Below are 26,806 nucleotides of genomic sequence, written 5' to 3' on the forward strand. Positions count from 1 at the left end.
AAATAAAAAGGTAATTAAATTTTCACATAATTATTTTGTTTAGAGCCTTTGAAAATGCTCTTCAATCTTTCACTTTGCTGAAAATTTTCGGCATTCAGGCCATATATGGACTGAGCATTTTCTTTCTTAATCACCTATTTAGAGCAAGATTTTCATCGGATTAGAGACTAATGTTACAATATTATTTAATTTAGTTAACAAACCAATTTGATTCAGTTAAGAACTTAAGATTTAAGAAAACAATTAAACTCGTGTAAAATTTAATGGCCAAATTTAACATTTACTTAAAAAATATATAGAAAATTACCAGTAAGTAAACCAAGAATATTCAGTACGTTACTGGATGCTAGTTCATTTGCAAATCCTTAGATGAGAGGTTACAAAAATATTCATTATATATTCGAAATTAACGCGATTTCGAGAGTGTTAAATTTGTACCTTAGTATGAGCGAGTAAATTAAATATTTTAAAATACTATATCCAAAGTTTTGATATGGAGAGTTGGAGACAACAGAAATTACTTAATAATCGATCAACAAAAAAGTCCATACATCCAGAAATTAAAAAATTACCGTCCAAAATCAAATATTTATTAATTAGTTCATTTTTATTGTTTATCGTACTTTATCCCATCCATAATATCTTGATGATATCATATGCATCAATAATCAATTACACCATCATTAAATATCATATGAAAAAAAAAAACACAAACATATATATATATATAATTCTATTTTTTATATATGACAATATAAAAATACTTATATAGTTATCTAGTTAAGTTCATATAATTTTAAATAACATTTTAATGGATTTAATAAGCTATTTTTCTGATATGTTAATATATAATTATTTATATAAAAATTATATTTATTTATGCATTGATTATTGACGCGTGTAATAATCTTTGGTGGGTTATGCATATAAAAAATAGATCTTCCTATTTTTTTAGTTATCTAGGCTGCCACTTTGGATTAAATGATGAATATATATGACTTAGGAAAAGTAGGGATTGTGATTGTCAAGATCATTTTTAATTTGGACTAAGCTAATCTCATAAAAGTAATGGAAAAAAATTAACAGACTCAAAGTGGGTCCACTACATCTTGTTGATAATTACAGCTATATAATAAATAAATTAATTAATTAAAGCAGTGGTTCCAAATAAATAAATAATGTTATGCGCGTTTATCTTTTGTACTAAGAATATGTCTATCCAGATATGATGAGAAAGCTTTGATTAATTACTAATGTTCGTTCACTTAGTTTTTTAAATTAAGATCAATTGCGGCACCAAAGTCCTATTTAGTACATACCATATGATGATTGAAAAAAGGACAAATGTTAAAAGAAATCAGATACCTGCGGCATATTTTTTTTTTGTTATGGAAGATTTGGCGTGTTGACCGAACCAAGCTCAGGATTTTTGTGCTGCCTGCCTTTTCTTTTTGTAATTTTATATATAAAAAAAATATTCTTTTGAACACCCAATTTTTTTATAATAAAAATATTGTATGAAACTAATAAAAGTATTTATATATGATGAATAATATTTTTAAGAAGAAAAAATGTAGATCAAATAAACTTCTTTCAATTTTCATTAGAATATGGAACCAAAAAGAAAAACAAGCAAAAAATTTTTCTTCTTTCAATAGAATAAAATTTATTTGGAGTCCCCAACTACATTATTTATATATATACACGGAATAATATCATTTATTTGAAACAATTTTTTCTTCTTTTAAAATATTTTTTTTACGGTATTTTTTATTTTGATAGATCAAAAATTAATTCATTACAAATTAAAATTTTATTTAAATTTTTTTTATTGGCCAATAAATTATAACATATATACAACAGAATTTAAACTTATAACACTTATTTAAATAAATTAGTAAATTAATTACTAGACTAACCAACAAAATTGATTTCTTCTTTTAAAATATCGATTATAATTAAGCTTCTGACTAGATTTTTTTACATCAATAACATATAGTTAGCTAGGGAGCATAACTTTCTTATTCAATATTATTTTTTACTAGAATTAAAGTAGAAGTTTAATTTGTTGTTGCCTGCATTTTTTTTTTATAATTTTCAAATAAAAATAAAACAATCAAATTTCATTTTTTATTTTTTCTTATGAAATCTTAAAGTTAGAACATAGAAGCCTCTAAATATAAAAATATAAACCAAACAAACTTCTAATAAAAAAATGTGTTATTTGCAAGATATTTTTACATTTTTAAAATATAAATTTGGAAATGTAAGATTTCCTTATTTAATTTGCAGTCTAAAATTATATTCATGGAAAGTTACATTCCCAAAAATAAAATTTGCTTCACTTTTATTTACTTTTATTTATAATATCACACAGTCTTCCACAAAAAGTTAAGTTCTTGCGAAAAAGGAATATTTCTAATATAAAATAACTAAATTAACTTACATTGACAAGGAGAAGGCTTTAGAGGGGATGAATAATCATGAATGTAAATAAAAGAGAGAGTTTAAGATTTTTAAACTCTTATTCACGAGTAAATTAAAATAGATAAAGAAGAATAATTTGAAAATTTTATTATATATTTTTATAATTTTATCTATTATTATAATAATATATTAATTTTAATTTTTTCTAATGCAATTAGTTGAGAAAAAATAATAAATTTAAACAAAATCAAATAAAAACACATAGTTAGAGACAACTAAAAAATGAGAGTTTTGGAAGGATCTAAAATGCTAATAAAAACCTCCAAAATTCTTCATCCACCAAATAATAAAATTTGTAAATGAGTTTAACCTTCTAAAATCTTTCCTTCTTCTCTAAAACTCTTCAAAGACCAAATTTGTGAAAAACAATCTAAATGACTAAACAAAAATTTAAAATCTAATCAAATTAGTACTAATTAATATTAAGAAGGTTGTTTAAACCACCACCAGAAGAGGGGCGGAGGGCGGTCAGCCCATCACCGGACCTTCGTCCGACGGCCGGCCGCCATACCACCATTCATTTTTATGCTATTAAACAGTAATAATTATTCTCATTTTTAAAATGGTCAATTTTGTGGGTTTTTTTTTTTCGGAACAATTATTTTATGATTAAAATATATATAATTCTGTAAACGATACACCATATAATATATATGGAAAAATTTTTAAGTGTGCTGTCATATCGGTGTTTCAGTAATTTTTAACCGTTGATTTTAATTATAAAAAAAATATATAATATATATAATTAAGATCAACGATTAAAAATTACTATACACCAGTACGACAGTAAACTTGAAAATCTTCCCATAATATGATCACTAATACTCCTGAAAGGATTACGTTGGATCAATGCCCCAGTTTTCCAAATTCAACAGAGAATTTCATCAATTAAAAGAATGGGAAAATATATAAGGGTGCTTGATAGAGAGAACAATATATAAGAAAAACTGATTTTATAGATATAGCTCCCAAATACTTATATTATTACAAATCATATAAGGTGTCTCAATATATGACATATAAATCAAACACCAATAATAATAATAATAATAATAATAATAATAATAATAATAATAATAATAATAATATGTTCCATTACCATTCCCAAAACACTCCCAAGCTATTAAATAACAAAAATTTGAACCATCCATAGCCCTTTTTCATCATCACTAGTAGTAGATGACAAAAAGGATAAAAAGAAAAGGAAATGAAGTTACTCATTTAGAGATTTATTTTAGACACACAATAATAAGGGGAAAAAAAATAATAAAATCATGAGTCTTAAAAAAGGTAAAACAAGAAAGACCCATCACCTTGTAATTTCTTGTTTTGATTCATTGTGTGTCTACTATGATATCCCAAAACAATGAGTATAGATAACATCAAAATAATCTATCACAAAATAATCATACAAACCCAAATCAAAATACATCTGCTACCTAGCATCTTGAAGGCCAAAATAATTAATAATCTTGAATTAGGTCAAGGACTATTCGGTGGCGTTTGATGTCCTACGCCAGGACTATGGCCAGGAGTCGTTGGACGAAAAGCATCACCTTCACCATCTTTTGCATCGTTTATTGTATACAATAAAGACGAATAAAGAAGACGAGGAGGAGAAGGAGGAGGTTCTTCTCGACTCTTTGTTATTAAAACCCTTGACCCAACCACAAAACCTAAGAAATTGTGTTGGACAACAATAATAAGGAAGAGAACAAAGCTTAACTTGATAGTTTTCTTCCCCATGAAGCTCCCTACTAATTTGAAGAAGAACAAGAAGAAGGTAATTAATTAAAGTTAATTAATTTGTGTAATCTTTCTTGCTACTTCAAGAGAGAGCTTCAAGTGTAAGTGATGTTTGTGTACTAACAAGAAGGTATTTAACATGGTTACATGCTAAGGTCCCACGTGCGTTACCCTTCAACATGTAAATTAAATAAGAGTTAATGCACATGGTTATGTCTCTTTAATAATGTTAATGACATTCCCTTGAATAGAATGAATTAAGGAATGGAATATTTTCCATTTGAAGCTAATGAGCAATTCCAGCACTATTTCATGACAACTTTATTTGTCCTCACAACCATTCATTAGGATACTCACTAATGTGTTTTTCTTTGTTTTAAATACAAAAATTAAAGGGGCATTTTGATCATGATTAGACAACACTAAGAGAAATTGGCTTTAACAGCTGCTACTTTGTGTTTTGTTAAATTATTAAATAGTTTTCTAGAGTAAAAATCCAAAAGCGGTTGGTTATTATTAGAATGATAATGTATTTTAACTTGAAGGCAAATTCAATTCTTCTCTCCCAAGTCCCAATCAAGATATAACCTAAGAAATAATACATTACATAATAATGTGAATGTCACACTACGTATAGATGTTATGGTTGATCGGATCTATGGTCTAGGAGTTAGAATATTAATTAATATAATATGAGAACAGATTAACAACAATGTGTACATTGAAAAGATATATGTATGAATATTATGCTAGAGAACATACGTTTTTGTCTAATATAATTTCTTGAATGTGACACTTGATAGTTATAAACATAAAAAATAATGGATCATGAGTAGGTGTTAAGATTTAATTTCACCTAATGTCTTAAACTTTTAAATAATTATTATTCACCCTTATTTTTTCTAATGTAATACAATTATGACCCAATTACTCTTAACTACAGTTTTAACTTGATGGCCAAGTGTGCAACAATCCTTCTAATTAAATTAACGATGACTTAATTTCAATTTAAATTAAGGATATTAATTAGTGATAAAGAACTACCATTCATACAAAACTACGTACATAAGCAAACATTTTTTTGACAGGCTGTATTAGAGTAGTCAAAATGGGTTAAATCCATTGGAACAGTCCGTTTACCCATTTAAATGAGTGAGTTTTGCTTCTAAAATTAAGTCTGTTTAAATTTTGGGTTAAAGGGACTGAGCCCGATTAACCCGGAAAAAAAATGACGGGTTAAATGGGTGACCCGTTTTTTTTTTTGTATTTTTAAAAAAAAAAAGCAGTACTTTTAGTCGATATTTTTTTCGATCCGGTCCGAAAATCAGACCCATCAACTAAAAAGATATTATTTTTAAAGATTTTTGATTTATAAGTGGTATTTTTTGTCAAAATATTTTTCAAAAAATAAAATAAAATGATAAATAGACTAGCCCATTTAACCCATCAGGCTGATCATAAATGATTCGAGCCTACAAATAAAACGAGTTTAAACGGGCCAACCCATTTAACCTACAGACTTAACAAGTCGAACTTAAATAGATCGGATTAGCCTGTTTGACAACCCTAGACTGAATTTTGACTTATAACAAATATTTGTTTAACTTATTTCTACACATAAACTCACATTCATTAGTTAGAAATATAAATCAATTCTTAAATGATTACATAATCTGTTAAATTAAAAAATAAAAGAAAAACAAAAATTCAAGAGAATAATTAAAAAGATCCACCTATCTTAACAACCTATAAAAACTTAACAAGTTATAAAGAAATAAGAAAATATTAGGATTTATAATTACGAGAGTAGAAAATACCCTTAGTACTTTCTAATATTCTATTTACAATAAAAAAAATCATATGCTTAGTCTCCAAACCATACTTATCATATCTTGCAAATCAAATATTCTTTCAATTTTTCAAAAAGTTTCATAAAACTCTTTCTTTTATTTCATCTTCATAAGGGATAATTAATTCAATTCTTTCATTATTCAAACTACATTGAATAAGACCTTATATTTTCCAGAATAAATAAAACTACATATCAATTCAAAATTGAACTTTAAATAATATATTATCATTATTTTTCTATGAATCGTCTATATTTTAAAATAATTTATTATTTTATTAGATAATATTATCCATTAATTATGATTTATTTTGAGATGAATAATACAATTATCAATTATGAATCTTTTTCTTATAATAATATTTAGTAATTATGTCTTAACCCTCAAAATCTTGAATTACAAAAATTTTATACTATTATTCTATTACACTAATCTTCAAAATCTAAAATCCAATAATATACAGTAACATCTAAAATTCAGAGTGGATCATTCAATTATGCTTACAAGAATATCAAGATTAAGAAGCATAATCTTAATTTTACACATGTTTTAGAAGCATATTAATTTTAAGATAAAGTACAAGATATATAGTTTAAAGCAACTTAATTTATGTAATATATAGGGTCTAAATTGAAAACTAAAGTTTATAAACAAAATGGTTCTTCCACTAAGAAAATTTTTTGTTTGTTAGTGAATATGGATCTTCTCCCTCCACCTTGCATTGTTAATTGGGTTAACATTCTTCAAGAAATGAGTGTGAAACGAAATTAAAATTTGAAGAGTTGTTGCGCATTGACGATTGATTCTCCATTTCTCCAGCAATATTGTTCGATTCACTTCATTTATGGTTCAGGTTGGAAATACAATCACCCAATTTAGAGAAGAATATCAATCCCCAAACATACATTAATCTTCCAACTAATTCCATCATAAACAAATGATGAGTTCTTAGCTTGTGTGGGTCAGTAGAATTTATTCACCAAGTTTTATGTTTTCTTTCGCTCACATATTTGAATCACTTTATAATATTAATCAATTTTTTATTATATATATATTTTTTTAAATTTTTGGTAAATTTAAAATTTAAGATAAATTAAAAAGTTAATCAATATTGACTGAAAAAATAGTTTTTTAATTGAATTTATATATATTAAGAACGTCTTTATTTGTCAGCTTAGATTTTTAACAAACATTAAAGATAAAAATCAATAATGCTAATAAGTGAATAATTTTTTTTTATACGACCATTATTGTATAATTAAATTTATTTTTTTCCATATTTATATTGTTAATCCAAAATATTAAAAGAACACCGCTGGGGTATATTAAGAAACACAATAGCAATCCTTTTTCTCGTGTAACATTTAATAATAATTGTCATAGCTAACTTTAATTTGTCTGCTATATATGCATGGGTACTATAGGTTAATATACAGATATAGTCCTAGGTAAGGAGGGGCTTGCCATGATTGGGATTTGAGAAGGACACCTTTTTCTATTTTCTTTGCATGCCCAATCCCATGCTGCACATTCAGAATTCTGTGATTTTTTTTTTTAAATTCGAACTTATAATTTTTAAGTGAATATAAAAAAATTATGTTAATTATTTAAATTATACTTCGTTGACCAGAATTTTGTGATTTTATTAATTATATATATACTTTATATTATGTCTATATTATCCTTTGGCCATTTATTTTATATATATCATTGTTATCAAGTATTTTAATTAAGGATATTTTTAATGATATTAAAATTAAAATAAATTATTTGACTTGAAAATATAAATTTTGTAAGTTTAAATTTTGTAAGTTTTTATGCATTGAATATATTAGAAGAATAAGAAAGCTTTATTTTTATTTTTATTTTTTGAATCAATATATTTAGAGTACACTTTAAGTAAATTAGGGTACGATGCTATCTTCACAACATCATTATTTTATATGCACATTATTTATGTTTATATTATTCTAAGTGTCAGCATTGGTTTCCTCCTACCTGAGGTGTCTCTGATGTTATGCTCTCCACTACCATAGAAGTGGTGTGAAAATATAAAATAATTACTAAGTGTATGTATATATAATATAGGAAGAGTTTTAAGTGTATCGAAAATAAATCTAAATTATAAAAAATATATATAATATATATTAATTGAAATTAACGGTTAAAATATTTGAAATACCGATATTTTTTATATACTTAATTTTTTTTATAATATAACACTGTATTAAAATAAAGGAAATAATTAAGTAACCAGTTGCTAGTATCTTTAATTTATTAAAAAAAAATTTAAGTATCCTAAAAATATCGATATTTTAATAATTTTAACTATTAATTTAATTATAAAATATATATATAATATATATTAATTAAAATTAACTATTAAAATATTAAAATACCTGGTACTTAAAAGCTTTTCTAATTTATTATGCTTATAAACCTAGGTTTCCTCAACTTTGCTTTACAACAAGGCTTTAGATTATTATTCCGTCCAAGTGCAATATAATAGTTTCTTAATTTTATTTATTTTTTTATTTGTTATTATTATAGGGTTTGGTCAATAATTATTAAGTCCACTATGAGTACTTATTAAAGAAGCAATAAAAAAATTTATTAAAAAATATTTAAATAAATCCATGACAATGATAAAGTCATAAAAAGAATACCACAGGTGCAATACTCTTAATATGAAAAGGTGGAAATTTGATTAGTATCAATTCAAATGTATGATGCAAAAAAAAGAAAAATATTAATCACTTAATATTTAATCATCAGGACTAAAAAATTAGCCGTCATCAATAAAAAATAATCAAGCACAAACATGCATTTAAATTTTGTAAGTATGTACACCTCTATCACGGTAAACTACAATGGAGCAGTTTGTGACTTCTATTCTAATTTCCATAAAGATAAACCAAAATGTGACACTGATAAATAAATATAAAAAAATAGAAAAAATATATACAATTAAAATCAATTCATAATATATATATATATATCTTAAAAAAATAATATTTTTAGTAAGAAATAAAAATTGACTAATATTATTAGTTCGAATGTTAGACGAATATAAAGAAAAAATATTTATATTATATAATTAATATCAAATAATATCAATTATATTAAAATATTACATGCGCACACAAAATCAATCACAAAATATTTACACGTATTTATACATATTAATCCATAAAGTTTACTAAACAATAAATAATTACCTACCAAAATTATTAAATGATATATATAATCATTAATTAATTCTGATTTTTAGAATATATAGGTAACATGATTGTTTATTATATGACCCTGTATAGGCAATTAGAAAATATTTTTAAAGTTCCATGGTATTATAGTTAAGTACAAGAATTCTTTAATTATTTTTTTTCTTTTTCTTCTCCTTTTCTAATGCCCTTCCTTACCAACAAATAATGACTACTAATTAAGTACTAACCAATTTATTAGTAACATCTTCGATCTAATCATTTACACATTGTTTGGTTTGATAAAAAATAGGTGGAAAGAAAATGGATGGAAAGAAAATGAATAAAAAATGATATTTTTTTTTGTTTGGTTATGAAAAAAAATAGGAAGAAAAGAAAATTTTTGTATGAGTCCCACTAAAAAAAATTTCTTTCCATCACAAGCAAAAAAAACAAGAAAAAAAGTGCTATATTTTTGTATTTTCAATACTACCCTTAGTTATATTATTATTAACAAATATTAATATAAATTTAGTTTTAATATATTATTATAATAAAAATTTATATTTAAATATTATATGTATTAGATAAATAATTTAAATCAAATATATAAAATTATAATATTTTATAATATTTATAAAATATAATAAAATATGAATAAATAAAAATATTTATACTTTATTTTATGATAAGGGTATTAATGTAATTTTATACTATTATGATTTTCTTTCTTCTCACTTTTCTTTTCATCCAAATAAAAAAAAATTTTCTCTCTATTTTTTTTTCATCTATTTTCTATTCATCCAAACAACACACAAATAACTTAACTTTTCTTTCCATTTTCTTTCCTCTTATTTTCTTTTCAACATCCAAACAAAACCTTAATCAAGTCTTATTGGCAAACATATAGTGCCAACTCTTTTTAACAATATTTAACAATTTATAACAAATCTCTGAAACTAAGGTTTATTACTTTTTGCGCTCCATTCATATAAGAAATCCTTTCTTTATAATGGCATTCTTATTACACAAATAAAAAGAAATGATTTTTTGGCTTTGTTTGATGAGAAAGTCTAAGGGGTCAACAGCTTTTGTAGTTTTTAGTCATTAATTAGCTATTAATGATATTTTTTAATGGTGTGAGATTGCATCTAATAATATAAAATTATTCAATTTCTTTTTAATGGTTAAGTACTGGCTAAAATTTAATAAAAATGCTGATCCTTAGCACTCCTCTTGTTTGATATATTTAATGGTCTGAATTCTGACATTTTAGTCAAAATGAAAGCTTAGCTGGTCAGTCTTTTTTAGAAAAGAAAAAAAAAGTGAGAAAGATTCTCTGCAAATTGCAAAAATTTAATTTTCTTTTCGTATGATGAATTCATCATCCTCTGATGGCTGCACTTGATTTAGTGGCCCATTCTTTTTCATTTAAATTAAACCCAAGATGACACAATACGAGAATCTCAATTTTCAAAAGAGGAATATTCATTTGAATATAATTAGAGAAAATTCTACTCTCCTCTTCTTCTGTGAGATATTAAAATAACATTTCTTTTTCTTTAATTTTATAAATGTATATTTTTTTCTCTTTTAACTTTTAAAAAATTTACTCTTTAATCCATTTTAAATTTTTTGTGTTAACTAAAGTTAACTTTATCTATTTTTTTAAAAAAAAATAAATTATTTTTTTAAAAAAATTCATTAACAAAAATTTTATTTTTTATTATTAAATTTTGCTTACCAAAATATTCTTTAATAAATTTTTTTTTATTGATTAAATTGTATTTTTATCAAAATATTTTCAAAAAAATTAACAATTAAATTATTTTTTTCTAAGATACCTACCCTTTAATAATTTTTAATTATTAAATTGTGATTTTACTAAAATTTTTGTTAACAATTATTTTTATATTTATTATTAATTTTTTTATATCAATATATATTATTTTAACATTAAATAAAAAAAATCTTACCACTGTTAATATGTATAACAATTAATATATATTGATATTAAAAAATAATCTTACTAAATTTTTTACTTAATGTTAAAATAATATATATAGATATCGAAAAATTAATAATAAAATATAAAAAAATTGTTAATAAAAATTTTGATAAAATTATAATTTAATAATTAAAAAATTATTGAAGGGTATTTTAGAAAAATAATATAATTATTAATTTTTTTTAAATATAATTTAATCAATAAAAGAATAATTTATTAAAGATATTTTGGTAAACAAAATTTAATGATAAAAAATAAAATTTTTGTTAATGGGTATTTTTTAAAAAATATTTTTTTTTTTAAAAATGGATAAAGTTAACATTAGTTAACACAAAAAGTTTAAAATGGACTAAAGAGGATATTTTTTAAAAGTTAGAAAGGAGGGGAATGTACATTTATAAAATAGAGGGAAGGAGAGTGTCATTTTAGCATCTCGCAAGAAAGAGGAGGGGAATAAAATTTTCTCATATAATTATATATGTGAAGATGATAACTAAGAGTTAGATAATTTCATTATTTAATATATATTATCATTTATATATAAAGATTATATTCTAACAATCTTCATACGAATAAATATCTTTTTATTTAAAATTACATATGATCCGTTAGCCTGAAACCGATCTATACCAATAATTTCGGAACCAGGATCTGCACACAACTCCCCCGTAAATCTCTCCACGAAACTACTAAAACTCCGAATATCAGGCCACCAATAGAGATCTCGCTCAAATCGATAACAAACGATACGGATAACTGCCTTCAGTAACTCCATTATATACAAGTGACTCACTTAGTCACAGGTACACAATCATTCCATCTCTACTCTAAATACTCTCACACTCTTATTTACTTGAGCGTTGGAGTCCCTTTGCAGGTGACCAACGCTGCCTCTCTTACAAGAAGACAACGTTCCACCCTTCCGCTCCAAGAAAAGCCAGTCTGAGCTCCAGCAGGACGAGCTATACCTCGGAGCGTCCAGATTCACACAGGAATATTTGGCGCCCACCGTGGGGCAGAGACTTTTTCTAACCCCACAACTCTTTATTCTATACATTTGCTACTCTTTTTTGCAGGCCACAGCATATGGCGGACGAGCACAGTCACGCTCCCTCGAATACTAACCAGGCTGAGCTTCTGGCCATCAATGAAGCCCTTAGGGCTGAGAACCAGAGAATGGCCGAACTCCTACTCCAGAAGTAGCACAGCCATAGCAAAGGAGGGGAGCACAAGAATGCTGAAAGCAAAGATAACGACGATGAACACACGTCGGAGGCTAAATACACTATACCTAATCCTCCAAAAGCAACAACTAAAAGAACTAACCCCCTCACAAAGGAAGTCATGAGCTTCGAAATGCCTAAAAACTTCACCCTACCAACGACTCTAAAACCCTACCAAGGAATAGGAGACCCAAATATCCACGTCACCAAATTCCACACCTTGATGTTTATGAACAAAGAATCCGATCCAATTTTTTGTCGCACTTTCCCAACCTTCCTGGATGGAGCCACCCTTATTTGGTTCTCCAACCTCCCTGAAGGCTCCGTGTCCAATTTTGATGAGTTGGCCGACCAGTTCGTCAACCATTTTGCTGCATCCAAAATATATGTCCACAATTCCGATTACCTGAGCACCATCAAACAAGGGCCGAACGAAAGCCTGAAAGACTACATGACCAGGTTCGCAGAAGCAACCAATGAAATTCCCAACCTAAATCTTGAAGTACATCTTCACGCTCTAAAGAGCGGCCTTCGCCCAGGGAAATTTCAAGAGACCATAGTCATAGCAAAACCAATGACTCTGGCCGAATTTTGAGAAAAGGCGACAACCCAGATCGAAATTGCGAAGAGCAGAAAAGCCTACCCCGAATGGAGAGAACGAAAGACGAAACAAGCATTCAAACAGTAGAACAGATCAAAGATCATTTAGACTGACACCTAAGTTCGACAGCTACACTCCCTTTAATACCAAAAGGGAAGACATTGTCAAAGACATCCTGCATTCAAAGCTCATCAAACCTCCAAACAGGGCTGGCACATATCAAGACCAGCGATATGTAGACAAATCCAAATACTGCGCCTTCCACCAGAAATACGGACATACCACAGATGACAATGTAATAGCAAAAGATATCCTCGAAAAGCTGGCCCGCCAAGGACTATTGGACAAATATATCGATAGTCGCGGATGGAAGCGGAACACAGAAGACCTCATCCAGCAATCTAAAATAACTGACAATTCCCGAGATAAAGGGAAAAAGGTAGACAGTGATATCAATCCACCTCGCAGAGTAATAAATTACATTTCCGGTGGTTTTACAGGTGAAGGATGCACAAACTCGGCAAGAAAAAGGTCGTACCGAGCTATGATGACCATGACAGGGTCAACCTCGTCCCAACCCGTCAACAAGGACAAACCAGAGATCTTGTTCCTCCCTAAAGACTATAAGGCAACCGACTGCAACCTGGACGACCCCGTAGTCATCACAGCACAGGTCGAAGAGCCGCTAGTAAAGAAGATCCTGATGGATCCAGGGAGCAGCGCAAATTTGCTATTTTACTCAACATTTCAAAAGATGAAGCTAAGTGACAAAGCTCTCCAGCCATCACTCGGGGAACTGGTAGGTTTCTCAGGTGAGCGAGTTTCTATCCGAGGCTACATTTGGTTACAAACCAAATTTGGAGATTATCCTAATAGTAAAACCATAGATATACAATACCTTGTTGTTGATTGCAAAAGTCCATACAATATAATCTTAGGCATACCGTCCTTAAATGCATTCAATGCTATTATCTCTACTGTGTATTTGTGTGTTAAGTTTCTTTCACAGGATAACAAAGTAGTTACAATGCATGGGGACCAGAAGGAAGCCAGGCAGTGCAATAACGCCAGCCTAAAAATCGAATATCCAAGGCAACCCGAGCAACAGTATGTCCAGGCAGTATACGATTCAGGTCACTTACCCCCTGGCCGACTTGGACCCATGGACCAACTATTAGGAAAGACCAATGCCAACAGGCGACCTTACGAAGGTTCAACTAACGGCCGAAGAAGGAAAGCACACATACCTCGGCAACGTACTAAAAAATGGAGAATGCAATGAACTAGCCAAGCTATTGAGGCAAAACGCCGACCTATTTGCATGGACCCCAACAAATATGTTAGGGATAGACCCCAACGTCATCTGTCACAAGCTAGCTATCAATCCATCAATCCGACCTATAGCTCAGAAGAAAAGACACCTCGACACAGATAAGAGAGCAGCTTCCCTGAAGGAAACCCAAAAGCTACTCAATGCCAGTTTCATCAAAGAACTCAGATATTACACCTGGTTAGCCAACATAGTGATGGTAAAGAAGAACAACGGTAAGTGAAGGATGTGTGTGGACTACCATGCATTGATAAACTAGTTGACAGTTCTTCTGGTTTTCAATGTTTAAGTTTTATGGATGCCTATTCTGGCTATAACCAGATACTGATGCATTCGACTGACCAAGATAAAACTACTTTTATCACTGACAATGGTAATTTTTGCCATAAAGTTATACCGTTTGGACTCAAAAATGCAGGTGCTACTTACCAAAGACTCATGGACAAAATTTTTGCAAACCAAATTGGAAAGAACACAGAGGTTTATGTCGACGACATGGTGGCCAAATCAACATATACAACAGATCATGTTAACGACCTGAAGGAAATATTCCAACAACTTCAAATGTACAACATGAAGCTTAATCCAGAAAAGTGCGCTTTTGGAGTGCAGGGCGGGAAATTCCTCGGGTTCATGCTAACTTGCCAAGGTATTGAAGCCAATCCCGAAAAATGTCAGGCAATCCTAAACATGAGAAGCCCAAAGACGGTCAAAGAAGTTCAACAATTAACTGCCCGACTTGCAGCGTTGGCCAGGTTTTTACCTCGCATAGCTCACCGATCACATCATATTTTCAAGACTCTAAGAAAACAACAACAGTTCGAATGGACCGAAGAGTGCGAAGAAGCCTTCGCCGATCTCAAAACCATACTATCAGAACCACCAATCCTTCAAACCCCAAAGGTCGGCAAACCACTTTACCTCTATTTATCTGTCACTAATCATGCTATCAGTTCTGTCTTGGTAACAGAAACAGAAAAGCAACAACATCCAGTATACTTCGTCAGTAAATCCCATCAGAACACCGAGGTCCAGTACCCGAAGCTAGAAAAACTGGCCCTAGCCCTTGTAACAACGGCAAGACGCCTACTGCATTACTTCCAAAGCCATACTATTGTGGTCAGAACCGAGCAACCCCTCCGGCAAATCCTGACGAAACCCGAGCTGGCCGGAAGATTAATTAAATGGACGATCGAGCTGTCGGAATACGATATCCAATACCAATCCCGAGAAGCCATCAAATCTCAAGCATTAGCCGAATTCATTGCAGAACTCACCTTAGAAGAAACAGGCGCTACAGATAACAAACAGACACTATGTGTCGACGGAGCAGAAATACTACTTGAGGACGAACAAGGAACAGCCTTAGAGCAATCTCTACAATTTACCTTCCATGCAAGCAATAACCAAGCAGAATACAAAATGCTAATAGCAGGACTACGACTGGCCCACACAATGGGCATAACACAGCTAAGCGTCAAATGCGATTCCTTACTTGTAGTACAACAGGTAACAGGTAATTTCAAAGTAAAGGATCCATTATTAGAAAAATACAACACCATTGCCAATAACCTTGTCAACGGCTTTCAAAATTTTGATATATCCCATATACCTCGGGAACAAAATGATAGAGCAGATATCCTTTCAAAATTAGTAATAACAAGAAGTCAAACTAAGACACCTATATTATCCCAACTAACGCTTGATGAACCAAGAGTTATGCTAACAACAATTTCAAGTATCTTGCAGGAAGATGACTGGCGAACACCTTTCATAAGTTACTTGCAAACAAGTGACATACCCGACAACATTCAAAATAAAAGAAAATTCAAAAGAAGAGCATGTTTTTACACACTACTCGATCCCGAGCTATACAAATGAGGCTTCGTAAGACCTCTCCTTAAATACCTAAACACGGAGGATGCCAAGTTAGCAATGGACGAAGTCCACGAAGGAGTATGCAGAACACATATAGGAGGCCGAAGTTTAGCCTCCAAAATTCTCCGAGCAGGTTACTATTGGCCGACATTACAGCAAGACTGCATGCATAAAGTTAACCATTATGACCACTGCCAACGTCACGCTCCAATCATCCATAATCCAGCCGAGCAGTTACACTCGTCCGAGGTAAGCTGGCCATTCAACAAGTGGGGGATAGACATCCTCGGATCTTTTCCACCCGCTCCAGACCAGGTTAAATTTTTAATTGTTGCTATTGACTATTTTACAAAGTGGATAGAAACAATACTATTGGCAAAAATAACTTCCGAAAAGATGATTTCTTTTGTATGGAAAAACATATTCTGCCGATTTGGTATTCCTCAATCCATTATAACCGATAACGTAGACAATTCATAGATAAAAAATTCACAAACTTCTTACAAAATTTCAAAATAGTTCAACAGTTCTCGTCTGTAGAACATCCACAAACTAACGGTTTAGCCGAAACTGCCAATAAGATCGTTTTACAGGGCCTTAGAAAGAAACTCGAAGACTCCAAAGGCGAATGGACCGAGCTTATCCCAGAGGTACTGTGGAGCTATAACACAACATAACAATCATCAACAAAGGAAAACCCCTTTAGACTAGTTTACGGAAGTGATGCCATGCTACCTATTGAAATCTCACTACAATCACCTCGGACCGAGAACATCAAAGAAGATGACAACAATCACAAAGGACGAACAAAGCTCGACCTTATCGAGGAAAATTGATACAAAGCAGGATTGCAACAACTCGCTATAAAGTGAGCTATAGCTCAGAAATATAACAAAAAACTCAAACTAATGACATTCTCAGAAGGCGACCTCATCCTCAGGAAAATAGAGGACGTACGACGACCACCAGGACATGGCAAGCTAAGCGCCAACTGGGAAGGCCCATTCCAAATTCATAAAGTCATCGGAAAAGGAGCTTACAAACTACAAAAACTTGATGGAACTACCCTACCAAACAGTTGGAACATATCTTCTTTAAGAATGTATTTTTTAGCTAGTCTATAAGTCGAGCACGGTGATGCACTATTTTTCCTACTACCAGATTTTATCCCTAAGAAGAGTTTTGCTGGAGAAATTTTAATGAGGCACACCACCCCGCACTTTTTTTCATTCATCATCTTACAATACAAACATCACCTACTCTCTATATTACATTCACTATTCTACTCGGCCGAGTACTACCAACAAATAATACTAACTCAAAATCCAAAGTATTCAAAGACATTTTCCACAAAAATCAAACATGTAACGCAAACATGCAACCAAATCTTAACATTATCAAATTTGTTTGGCTAAAGCCAGCAGTTCAAAATAAAAACATCAAACAAAGCTAACGGCTATAAGCCTAAAGTTCCAAAACGCACACGCAAAAACAACAATCTATTATAGCTAAACATTTGGGTTTTCACTCTCCCCTTCAACAGCATCATCATCATCAACCAACTCATCGCCAACAACAACCTTACACGGATCCATCGCAGACAAATCAGCAGCAGGCGCCAGAAGTTTTGCTTGCTCAATTGCTCTCTCAAAACCAACAGCGAACATCTCAAGCCTATGATCCTCTTTCTCAGTCTCAAGATGCTTCTTCTCAACACCAAGAACTATCAACCTAGCCTCTAAAGCAGTCTTCTCCTCGCCAAGCTTTTTCCCAGCATCCTCGGCGACTGTCAGTTTTCCTTGCAAAGAATCCACCAAATCCAGAGCAGTACGAAGCTTATTCCCCTTCTCCAAATTATCCTGCATCAGCTGATCAACTGTGGCTTTGTCAAAAGCGTCCTTAGCATGTTTTAGCTCCTGAGTCCGGCCGATGGAAATCAGCCGAGCTCCCATCACCTACAAACAACAAAAGCAAATAAGACAAAAGTAACACAAATGCAAACAAGAAAACCTACAAAACAACACTTACCTGCAGATATTGACAAACACCAACATCCCCAATACCGTGAACAAGCTTGACGTCGGCAGGACTCTGACAATACTCATTAGCGACTATAGTAAATGGAAAATGTTCACTCCACAGCGAGGTCAAGTCCTCGTCCCCTGTGTAGCCATGAACCGCCTTCTGATTTACCGTAAACTTTTTCACTACTTCCATAACAATATCTTTCCCATCGAGCTTATCCCCGACCAATTGCACCGGCTTCTCCTTTTTTCTTCACCCCTTTTTCGCTTAAAGCTAATTTTCTTAGCAGGCGATGGCTGATCAACCTCGGCACCTTTCTCTGCCATAATATGACTACTAGAACCCTGCTTATCAACATTTTTAGTCCGAAAATAAGCTCGCAAGCTACTCGAAGTCACCTTGGGAGCTTTCTCAACTACAAACAGATAAGCAACAAAGGAATTACAAAACAAAACAAATCATATGCAAACAAGGAACATACAATAATTACCTATATATCCAGCCAATGCATCTTTATCCGTTTCCAACTCAAGAAGTTCAACGACGGACAACAAACTGGAAGAGGATATATGATTAACTAAAAACTCCACAATTATCTCATTCCTATATTCCATCCCATCCATACCCAATATCTGTCTAGGCCTCGGAACCCAGAACAAAGGAAACCTCTCCAATAGACATTCATCAACGAACCAAGGAAATTCACCCTTAGCGACACCAATCTTCAAAAACATAGACTTAAAACCCTTATAAGAAGACCTATACAAACTAAAAATGGCACGACCAGGGGCACTGGCCAGGTTCAACCAACAACCCCGTTTAACCCCCTTACACTGAAACAAAGCAAAAAAGACTTCCAACGAAGTTTCGATCTCTAAAAACCCCATCAGAATCTCAAAAGCTCTAACAAATGCCCAAGAATTAGGGTGTAGCTACGACGGTGCACACTTAAGCTACATCAACATGCCACGTTCAAACTCGGAAAAAGGAAATTTCACACCTAAGTCAACAAAAACACAACTATACATGAAGAGGAACTCAAACCCCTCCCCGCGATGAAAGACGCAATCATTAGCACAGCATGGCACAAACCTAAGTTTGATATCACTACCCTCTCTAACCCACGAAGAAACTTACCCTAACTGCGATACACTCTGCTCGTCATCAAACACAGAAGCATACCCCTTGACCGACTCTACCACCCAAGAAAATGGATTCGTAAGATCCCAAACCCACACCTCTTCAACAATTTTAACCTCCTTTTTACAACTAGTAGCTGTCCCTATCTCAACCTTTTTTCCCTTCTCCATTTCGAAAACAAACATGGACACAGAAAACAAAAAGACAACAAGAGAAGAGCAACTAACATTTCTTACTCATCTTCCGCAAACACAAGTGAAAAGGAAAAAACTCCAAAAGTGGATACTCAAAGAGTCCAGCAAAAACCACCCATCAGCCCACTACCCCACACCTCCTATAAATGTTACGCTTCAAAAGCAAACCCCAGCCATTGATGATAAAGCCAAAAACGTAAATCAATGGCCAAATCTTACCACCGTTCCAATTACCAACACACATTAAATGCAACTGTCTTTTCCAACATTCTCTCTCTCTTCTAAAATCACTCATGAAAGGATTACCGCCAAAATTCAAAAGATTGACCTTTTTTTCAAATTCGACAATAAAGGAGTTAAGCTTGGGGGTCCAACCATTCCGAGCTATAGCTCGGCACATCAATACATCAAAACCACCACACTCCAAAGTTGCCAGTAACAGACAACCTACGTCAGATCCTGGTTCCGAGCTATAACTCATAAAAGCTTAACCTGTTTATAGCTCGACTTCCGAAACTGGTCAACCTTGGGGGTTATGATCCGTTAGCCTGAAACCAGTCTATACCAATAATCCCGGAACCAGGATCGGCACACAACTCCCCTGCAAATCTCTCCACAAAACTACTAAAACCTCGAATATCGGGCCACCAACAGATACTCCGCCCAAACCGGTAACAAACGATACGGATAACTGCCTTCAGTAACTCCATTATATACAAGTGCCTCATTTAGTCACAGGTATGCAATCATTTCATCTTTACTCTGAATACTCTCACACTCTTACTTACTTGAGTGTTGGAGAGTCCTTTTGCAGGTGACCAACGCCGCCTCTCTTACAAGAAGACGACGTTCCACCCTTCCGCTCTAAGGAAAGCCGGTCTGAGCTCCAGCAGGACGAGCTATACCTCGAAGCGTCCAGATTCACACAGAAACAACATATATTTTTGAACAAGTTGTTCAATACAATTAGGTGAAGGAACAAAAAAACACGACACAACAAATAGAGTAAATGTATAGGATATAATTCGTTATTGTTATTTTGATATTGTCACTAACAACCAAATAAATAATACTACATTACTTTCTATAATTTAAAAAGACATATTTTTTACTTTCTCAACCCCTATTTTTAAATTCTGGAATATTATACTATTACGTTATAACCAAATAATGTTTTAAATAACTGCAAAAAATTCTATCAGTCATTTTTTTTATTCATGATTTTTATCATGTTTTTTAATTCAATTCTCAAAAACTCTTTGACGATATTTAAAATAGTTCAAGTTCTATTAGCACACGTTAACTAAGCACACCATATTTATTAAATAAATTTATGGCCAAAAATAAATCATGCATAAATTTTATATTCTTTTTATACAAAATACAACTATTATCATTATGATAAATAATTTTTAATCTATTTAATTTCTCTTTAATATTAATTCAGTCTACTAAACACAAATTATGGAAATAGCTCAACTTAACTAGGTTGCTGAACTTAATTAGGCGCAAAAGATAGTTACACTATTATTAATATATAATATGTGTCTGTGTGTATTTTATTTACTGATAAGACGCATTGTGTTTGTGTCTTGTGTAGCACAAGTGAGTGCGGGAAAATTAATTAATTAATTAAAGAAAAAGTAACACAAACACAACAGAGATTTGAGAGAATCTAAAATGAAAGAAATGAAGTCCCACGTTGAACATGTCCCCATCAAGGGCTGATCATATCTATGACTATTTAATTTCCTTTAACAATAATTATTTATTATTCAACTTAATTAGTGTCTTAGTAGTGACAATATACTGTGACATGTCATAGCTAGTGGGTGGCGGTCCACCGCTGAATTAGTATAGTTGTAGTATACAAACAAATTAAACATTCAATACTATCAGACAAAATGTGCACAAAGTAACAATAATAGCCGCCATCATTTATTGAAATTTTTTTTTAATGTAAATTAATTTTAATTATTATTTCTTAAAAAAATTAAAATAAAATACACTATATAAATAAAAATTCAATTAGGTTCAATATTTATCCCCACATAAAGACATGATATATTTTAAAATTTATCTATCTTATATATATGTTAAGAATATAAAACTAAAAAAAGTATTAAAAATATTTAAAATTTTTTATTAATAATAAATTTATTATATATCTTTAAAATATATTAATTAAAAAAATTAAATATACCCAATATATATTAATTAAAATCAACGTTAAAATTACTGAATTATACCACGATGTTACGTTCTTGATTAATTTAAAAACTTTCCTATTAGTCAAACCCTATATTTTATACCATTTGCTGAAGTATTTCTGCAATATGCTCTCCCATGTCTAATCAATATAGGAGTGCTCATAACCTAATAGCAAATTTTAGTTTCGTTACTGCGCGCTATGTACTAATTCAAAAATAAGAAAATAAATAAAGCACGTATATAAATATTGACGACAATTAAACGTAAACTAAAATTTAAATTACATCATATGCTAATCTAAATAAAGACAATTCATCTTGAATTAAAATTTAAATTACATTAAATTAATTAACCTAAATATTGATAAGAATTCTAGTTATAGTAATAGAGTGATACCATAATAATCATATTTTCTTAATTAATTTTAAATTTAATTTCTTAATATAAAATAAGGAAGGAAATTAGGCTAAATTTTAAGAAAGGACCACAATTTAATTTTATAATAAAAATGTGAGTAAAATAAATATTTTAAAAAAAATTAAATTAAAATTTACATATAATTTATAAAAAAAATTAAAATTTGAAAACCATTGCCTCCTTTTCTTTGTGAGAGGCTCCACCCATAAAAAGAGTCATGCTTAAATTTTATTTACAAAATAATTATATGAACTAATAACACACCGTAACAAATAAGGAGTAACTTTTTTTTTTTTATTAAAGATAGGAGACTTGAATTCGTAACCTCTTGATTTGAGTATGGGGAGATTATGGCATTTGAGAGAAAGTTTGATGTATTAAACCACTTTTTTACATTAATTTATGACAACAATAAAAAAATTTCATACTCATTTATAAATTTAATCAAACATATATAACACATAAATTATGTTATAATTTTAATTTTTATTGTTTTTATTTATTTTTTTTAATAGACAATATTATATATATATTTAGTTTTATTTTTATAATTTTTTAATTAAAAAATACAAAATATATCAGAGTCATGGTGGTATTCTGTTTCATGGTATTCCAGTGAGAACACCTTGTTTTTTTAATAAGTACTTTTTTTTTTTATGTATTTTCTCCTTTTCTTTTGCTTCACGTTCTCTCACATCACCGATTGACCCATCTTCTTCTTCTTGTCTTTTTAAGTTTAATGAACCTAAAATTGCTGCTACACATGCTCTCATGCACCACTTAAAGTGCTACTACTTTTTACCCTCAACTTCATCTTTATTGTTAAAACTACAATGTATTGTTTACCTTTTTTAGCCTTATTTATAACATCTTTCAACTTACTACTGGCCACCATACACCGTCGTGGCATTTCCGTCATTCCCTTTCTTCTTTTTCTCTTTCATTCTCTCTCCTTTTTTTTGCTCGCCGCTAGCAGCCCTAATTTCGCCACATTTTTCTCTTTCCTTATCTTCTCCGTTGCACACACTTCCATGCACTTTCTGAAGATTATTGTTTGTTCTCTCTCTCAAGCTCAACGTCTCCTTCTCTATTCTGCCACTGGCAACCCTAGTTCCGCCGTGCCTCTCTCATCACCGTACTACACGCGTCTTCCTCTGCGTCACCGCGCTACACGCGTCTTTCTCAACCATTTTATCGAAGCTTATCCAAGCTGTGAATTATTAACATTTTCCATCCATCAATTTACGAAAGTGTATTAAATCACTCTTTTATATTAACCCATGATAACAACAAAAAAATCTCACACCGGCCTATAAATTCAACTCATCAGAATAGATAAAAATGTATACTATAATTTTAGTTTTTATTGTTTTTTTTTTGTTCTTATCTTAGCTTTACTTATTCTTATTTTTTATAGATAATGCTTTATATATATTTAACTTTACCTTTATAATTTTTCAATAAAAAATATAAAGTACAATATTCTTCATCTTTCTTTTTTTATTCTTTCACAATTTTATTATGGTGCAAACGAATTATATATATATATATATATATATATATATATATATATATATATATATTCTTCTAAATTTTAATATTAATGTAGTAAAAAGTTACATATAATTAATGTTTTAAAAGACAATAATAATTCCTCTTTAATTTATTATATTTATTATATATAATTGACTATATATAATGAGAATAAGAGAGTTAGTGTTAGTGTTCAATTTTTTTTTAATATAGAAATGCAACTAAATACAAAAAATTAAAATTTATATATTATTTTTACATATTTACAACTAAATATAGTATCTATGAGCCACCGGTTTAATATTTCCTTTTTTGAAGAGTAATGTCACAATAATTAAAGTTAAAGATGTTTAAGGATAATCTATTAAAAGAGAATGGGGTAATGCTAGGGAGACCAAAAAAACAGTTAAAACTTGTCTTATTTAGCATTCATTAATTGTCGCAACAATTAATGAATACTAAATAAGACAAGTTATAGTTGTTTTTGGCTAATTTTTTTTTGTTACCAAACATTTTTGAAGAGAATAAACCATTTCTCATTAGTAGTGAATGATGATGATAATTTGGATCGCTGCTACTTTTTCTATCTATGATGATGAAGTTAAAGGCGCAGTACGCGAATGAATGAAATAATATATATATATATATATATATATATAGATATAGATAAAATATATTTTTATTTTTAAAAATTTTTAATTTTTTTAAAATATTATAAGAAACATAAATTTAATTTTATCTTTTTGTTAATTTTTGAGAATTGATTATTAGTCAACACTTTTCAATTCATTTCAAATGTTAAGATAAAATTAAATTAAATATTAGAAATAATTTTAAAAATATTAAAAGCTATATATATATATATATATATATATATATATATATCCAATTTTAAATTATTGGACTTGGGGTCGAAGCTAGGTTATATTATTTATAATTTATATAGGTGCCCTGGTACTGGTAGGGTTGACTACATAGAAGAAGTAAAAGAAACATTGATGACAACATGTCAATGAAGATATTTTAATTTTTTTAAGGCGTGGGAGTTGCTGCCATAATGATTATGATCTAATAAACATCGGAGTCCATATTTAAATAGGTGAATTTTATAGTGTCTTTTATTATGTTGTTTAAATTATTTAATTTATTTTTATAAATAAAAAATAAAATATATAAAATAAAAATAAAATAATTAAAATTTATTAAATATTATTTATTTACTTTCTTCAGTAAATTAAACTCAATATCATAAACATTATAGCATTCACTATTTGAAAAAGGAGTTTTATCACTTTATGAAATTGAGTTTTCACGTTATAATAGTTAGATTGTGTGATGATAGTTTTTTTCAAAAGATTCTGTAATTAATTATACTACTATATTTTTTATATTAAAAATATAATTATTTAGATATATTTTTTATTGATTTGTTTATTAAATAAATAATTTATAATATATAAAACAAATTATGGCCTAAATATTTAGAATCGATTTTTATTATTAGTTTTAAAAAAAAATTAGAATAAAACTAAAAAAGAAGAAAAACTAATATTTGAAAACAAGCGATCACATCTCTTAAAAGAAAAATACTGTATTATAAATCTCAATAGATCACTATCTAAAAAAAAAAGTCCTACTTTTAAAGAAAATGCTAGACATAGATAAATCTATGACAAGTAAATTAACAACTCAAATTAAACATGATAGAGAGAAAAGCCACAGGCATTGTCAATCACTTAGCTTGATAATAATAGATTATTCTATCAGAAGAGTTTGAAGTGTATTAAGTTATTTTAACTATTAATTTAAATTATAAAAAATATATATAATATATTAATTAAATTAATGGTTAAAATAATTAGAACACCGATATTTCTAATACACTTAAAATTTTTACTATTCTATTTTAATATTTTGGTGTTTGGTATGTACGCATGAAACAAAAGGTGACTCATTTGAGGATAACGGTGTTACTCATTGGATTTTAGTAAATTTGTCCCGATAATATAGCATCATCAGGTGGTTATAATACACCATAGGAATTAACTATTAATTCAATATTTAAAAAATTTAGACACAGACAAAAAATTGTAAAAAATATTATCAATTAAAATTTTTTTAAATAATTTTAAAATTTGACATATATATTTATCATTCTGTCAGAATTTATTATGATGACATAATGCTAAAATAACCACTAAAATTAGATGATTTGACTAATTCTAAAAATAAATTATTAGTCCAACTACGAAATTAGACATTAATTAAATTAATTCAAAATGCTAGATTAGTAATTTATTTTAAGTGTTAGTCGGATTATCAAATTTTAATAACTACTTTAGTATTATGCTAATCTAAAATAGATTCTGACAAAATGATGAACACATTTGTAAAATTTTAAAATTATTTTAAAAAAAAATTATTGATAATATTTTTTAAGATTTTTTTTGTTAATATTCTGAATCTGTCAAATATTAAATTGATAATTAACTCTACCTAATAGTGATATCTTTGTTTGTGTTTATTCTTTTAATTGTTATTTTAATACTTTTTATTATTGTTATTATTTTGTTTTATATATTATGAAATTTGAAAATATTATATATACGTAAATAATCAATTATTAAATTAATTATTATATATATTATGTATAAATATATATAATGTTTAATTTATTTTTATGCATATGTTGTATTTTAATATACACATAATATGGTTATATGAAATTATTTACCCTAACAATATAAACGATTAGTAAAAGCATATAAATAGTTACATCTTTAATATTATAGAATTTGATGATATAAAATTAATCTAACTCAAGATTTTACTTTATCTAAAAAAATTTAAGAGATAAAAAAGTTTGAAAATTAATTAACATTAATTTAAATACAAAATAAATATAAAGAAAAAACATTGAGTACCTACTCTTAAAAAAAAGTATACCATTAATCATTTATAAG

General features: G+C 29.4%; 2 protein-coding genes across 2 annotated transcripts; one reads left to right on the plus strand and one right to left on the minus strand.

Annotated features, from left to right (window-relative positions):
• Positions 1-12,647: 12,647 nt before the first annotated feature.
• Positions 12,648-14,397, plus strand: LOC148563209 (uncharacterized). Its single transcript, XM_088486115.1, has 2 exons — positions 12,648-12,973; positions 13,116-14,397. Exons 1-2 carry the CDS (start codon positions 12,648-12,650, stop codon positions 14,395-14,397), a joined length of 1,608 nt encoding a protein of 535 aa, XP_088342241.1.
• Positions 14,398-17,831: 3,434 nt separating this feature from the next.
• Positions 17,832-18,275, minus strand: LOC148563210 (uncharacterized). The gene has a single exon (XM_088486481.1). It carries the CDS (start codon positions 18,273-18,275, stop codon positions 17,832-17,834), a length of 444 nt encoding a protein of 147 aa, XP_088342607.1.
• Positions 18,276-26,806: the final 8,531 nt, after the last annotated feature.

This window comes from Arachis ipaensis, chromosome B5 (assembly GCF_059453495.1).
Source record: "Arachis ipaensis isolate K30076 ecotype BB chromosome B5, ASM5945349v1, whole genome shotgun sequence".
Lineage (NCBI taxonomy): Eukaryota > Viridiplantae > Streptophyta > Magnoliopsida > Fabales > Fabaceae > Arachis > Arachis ipaensis.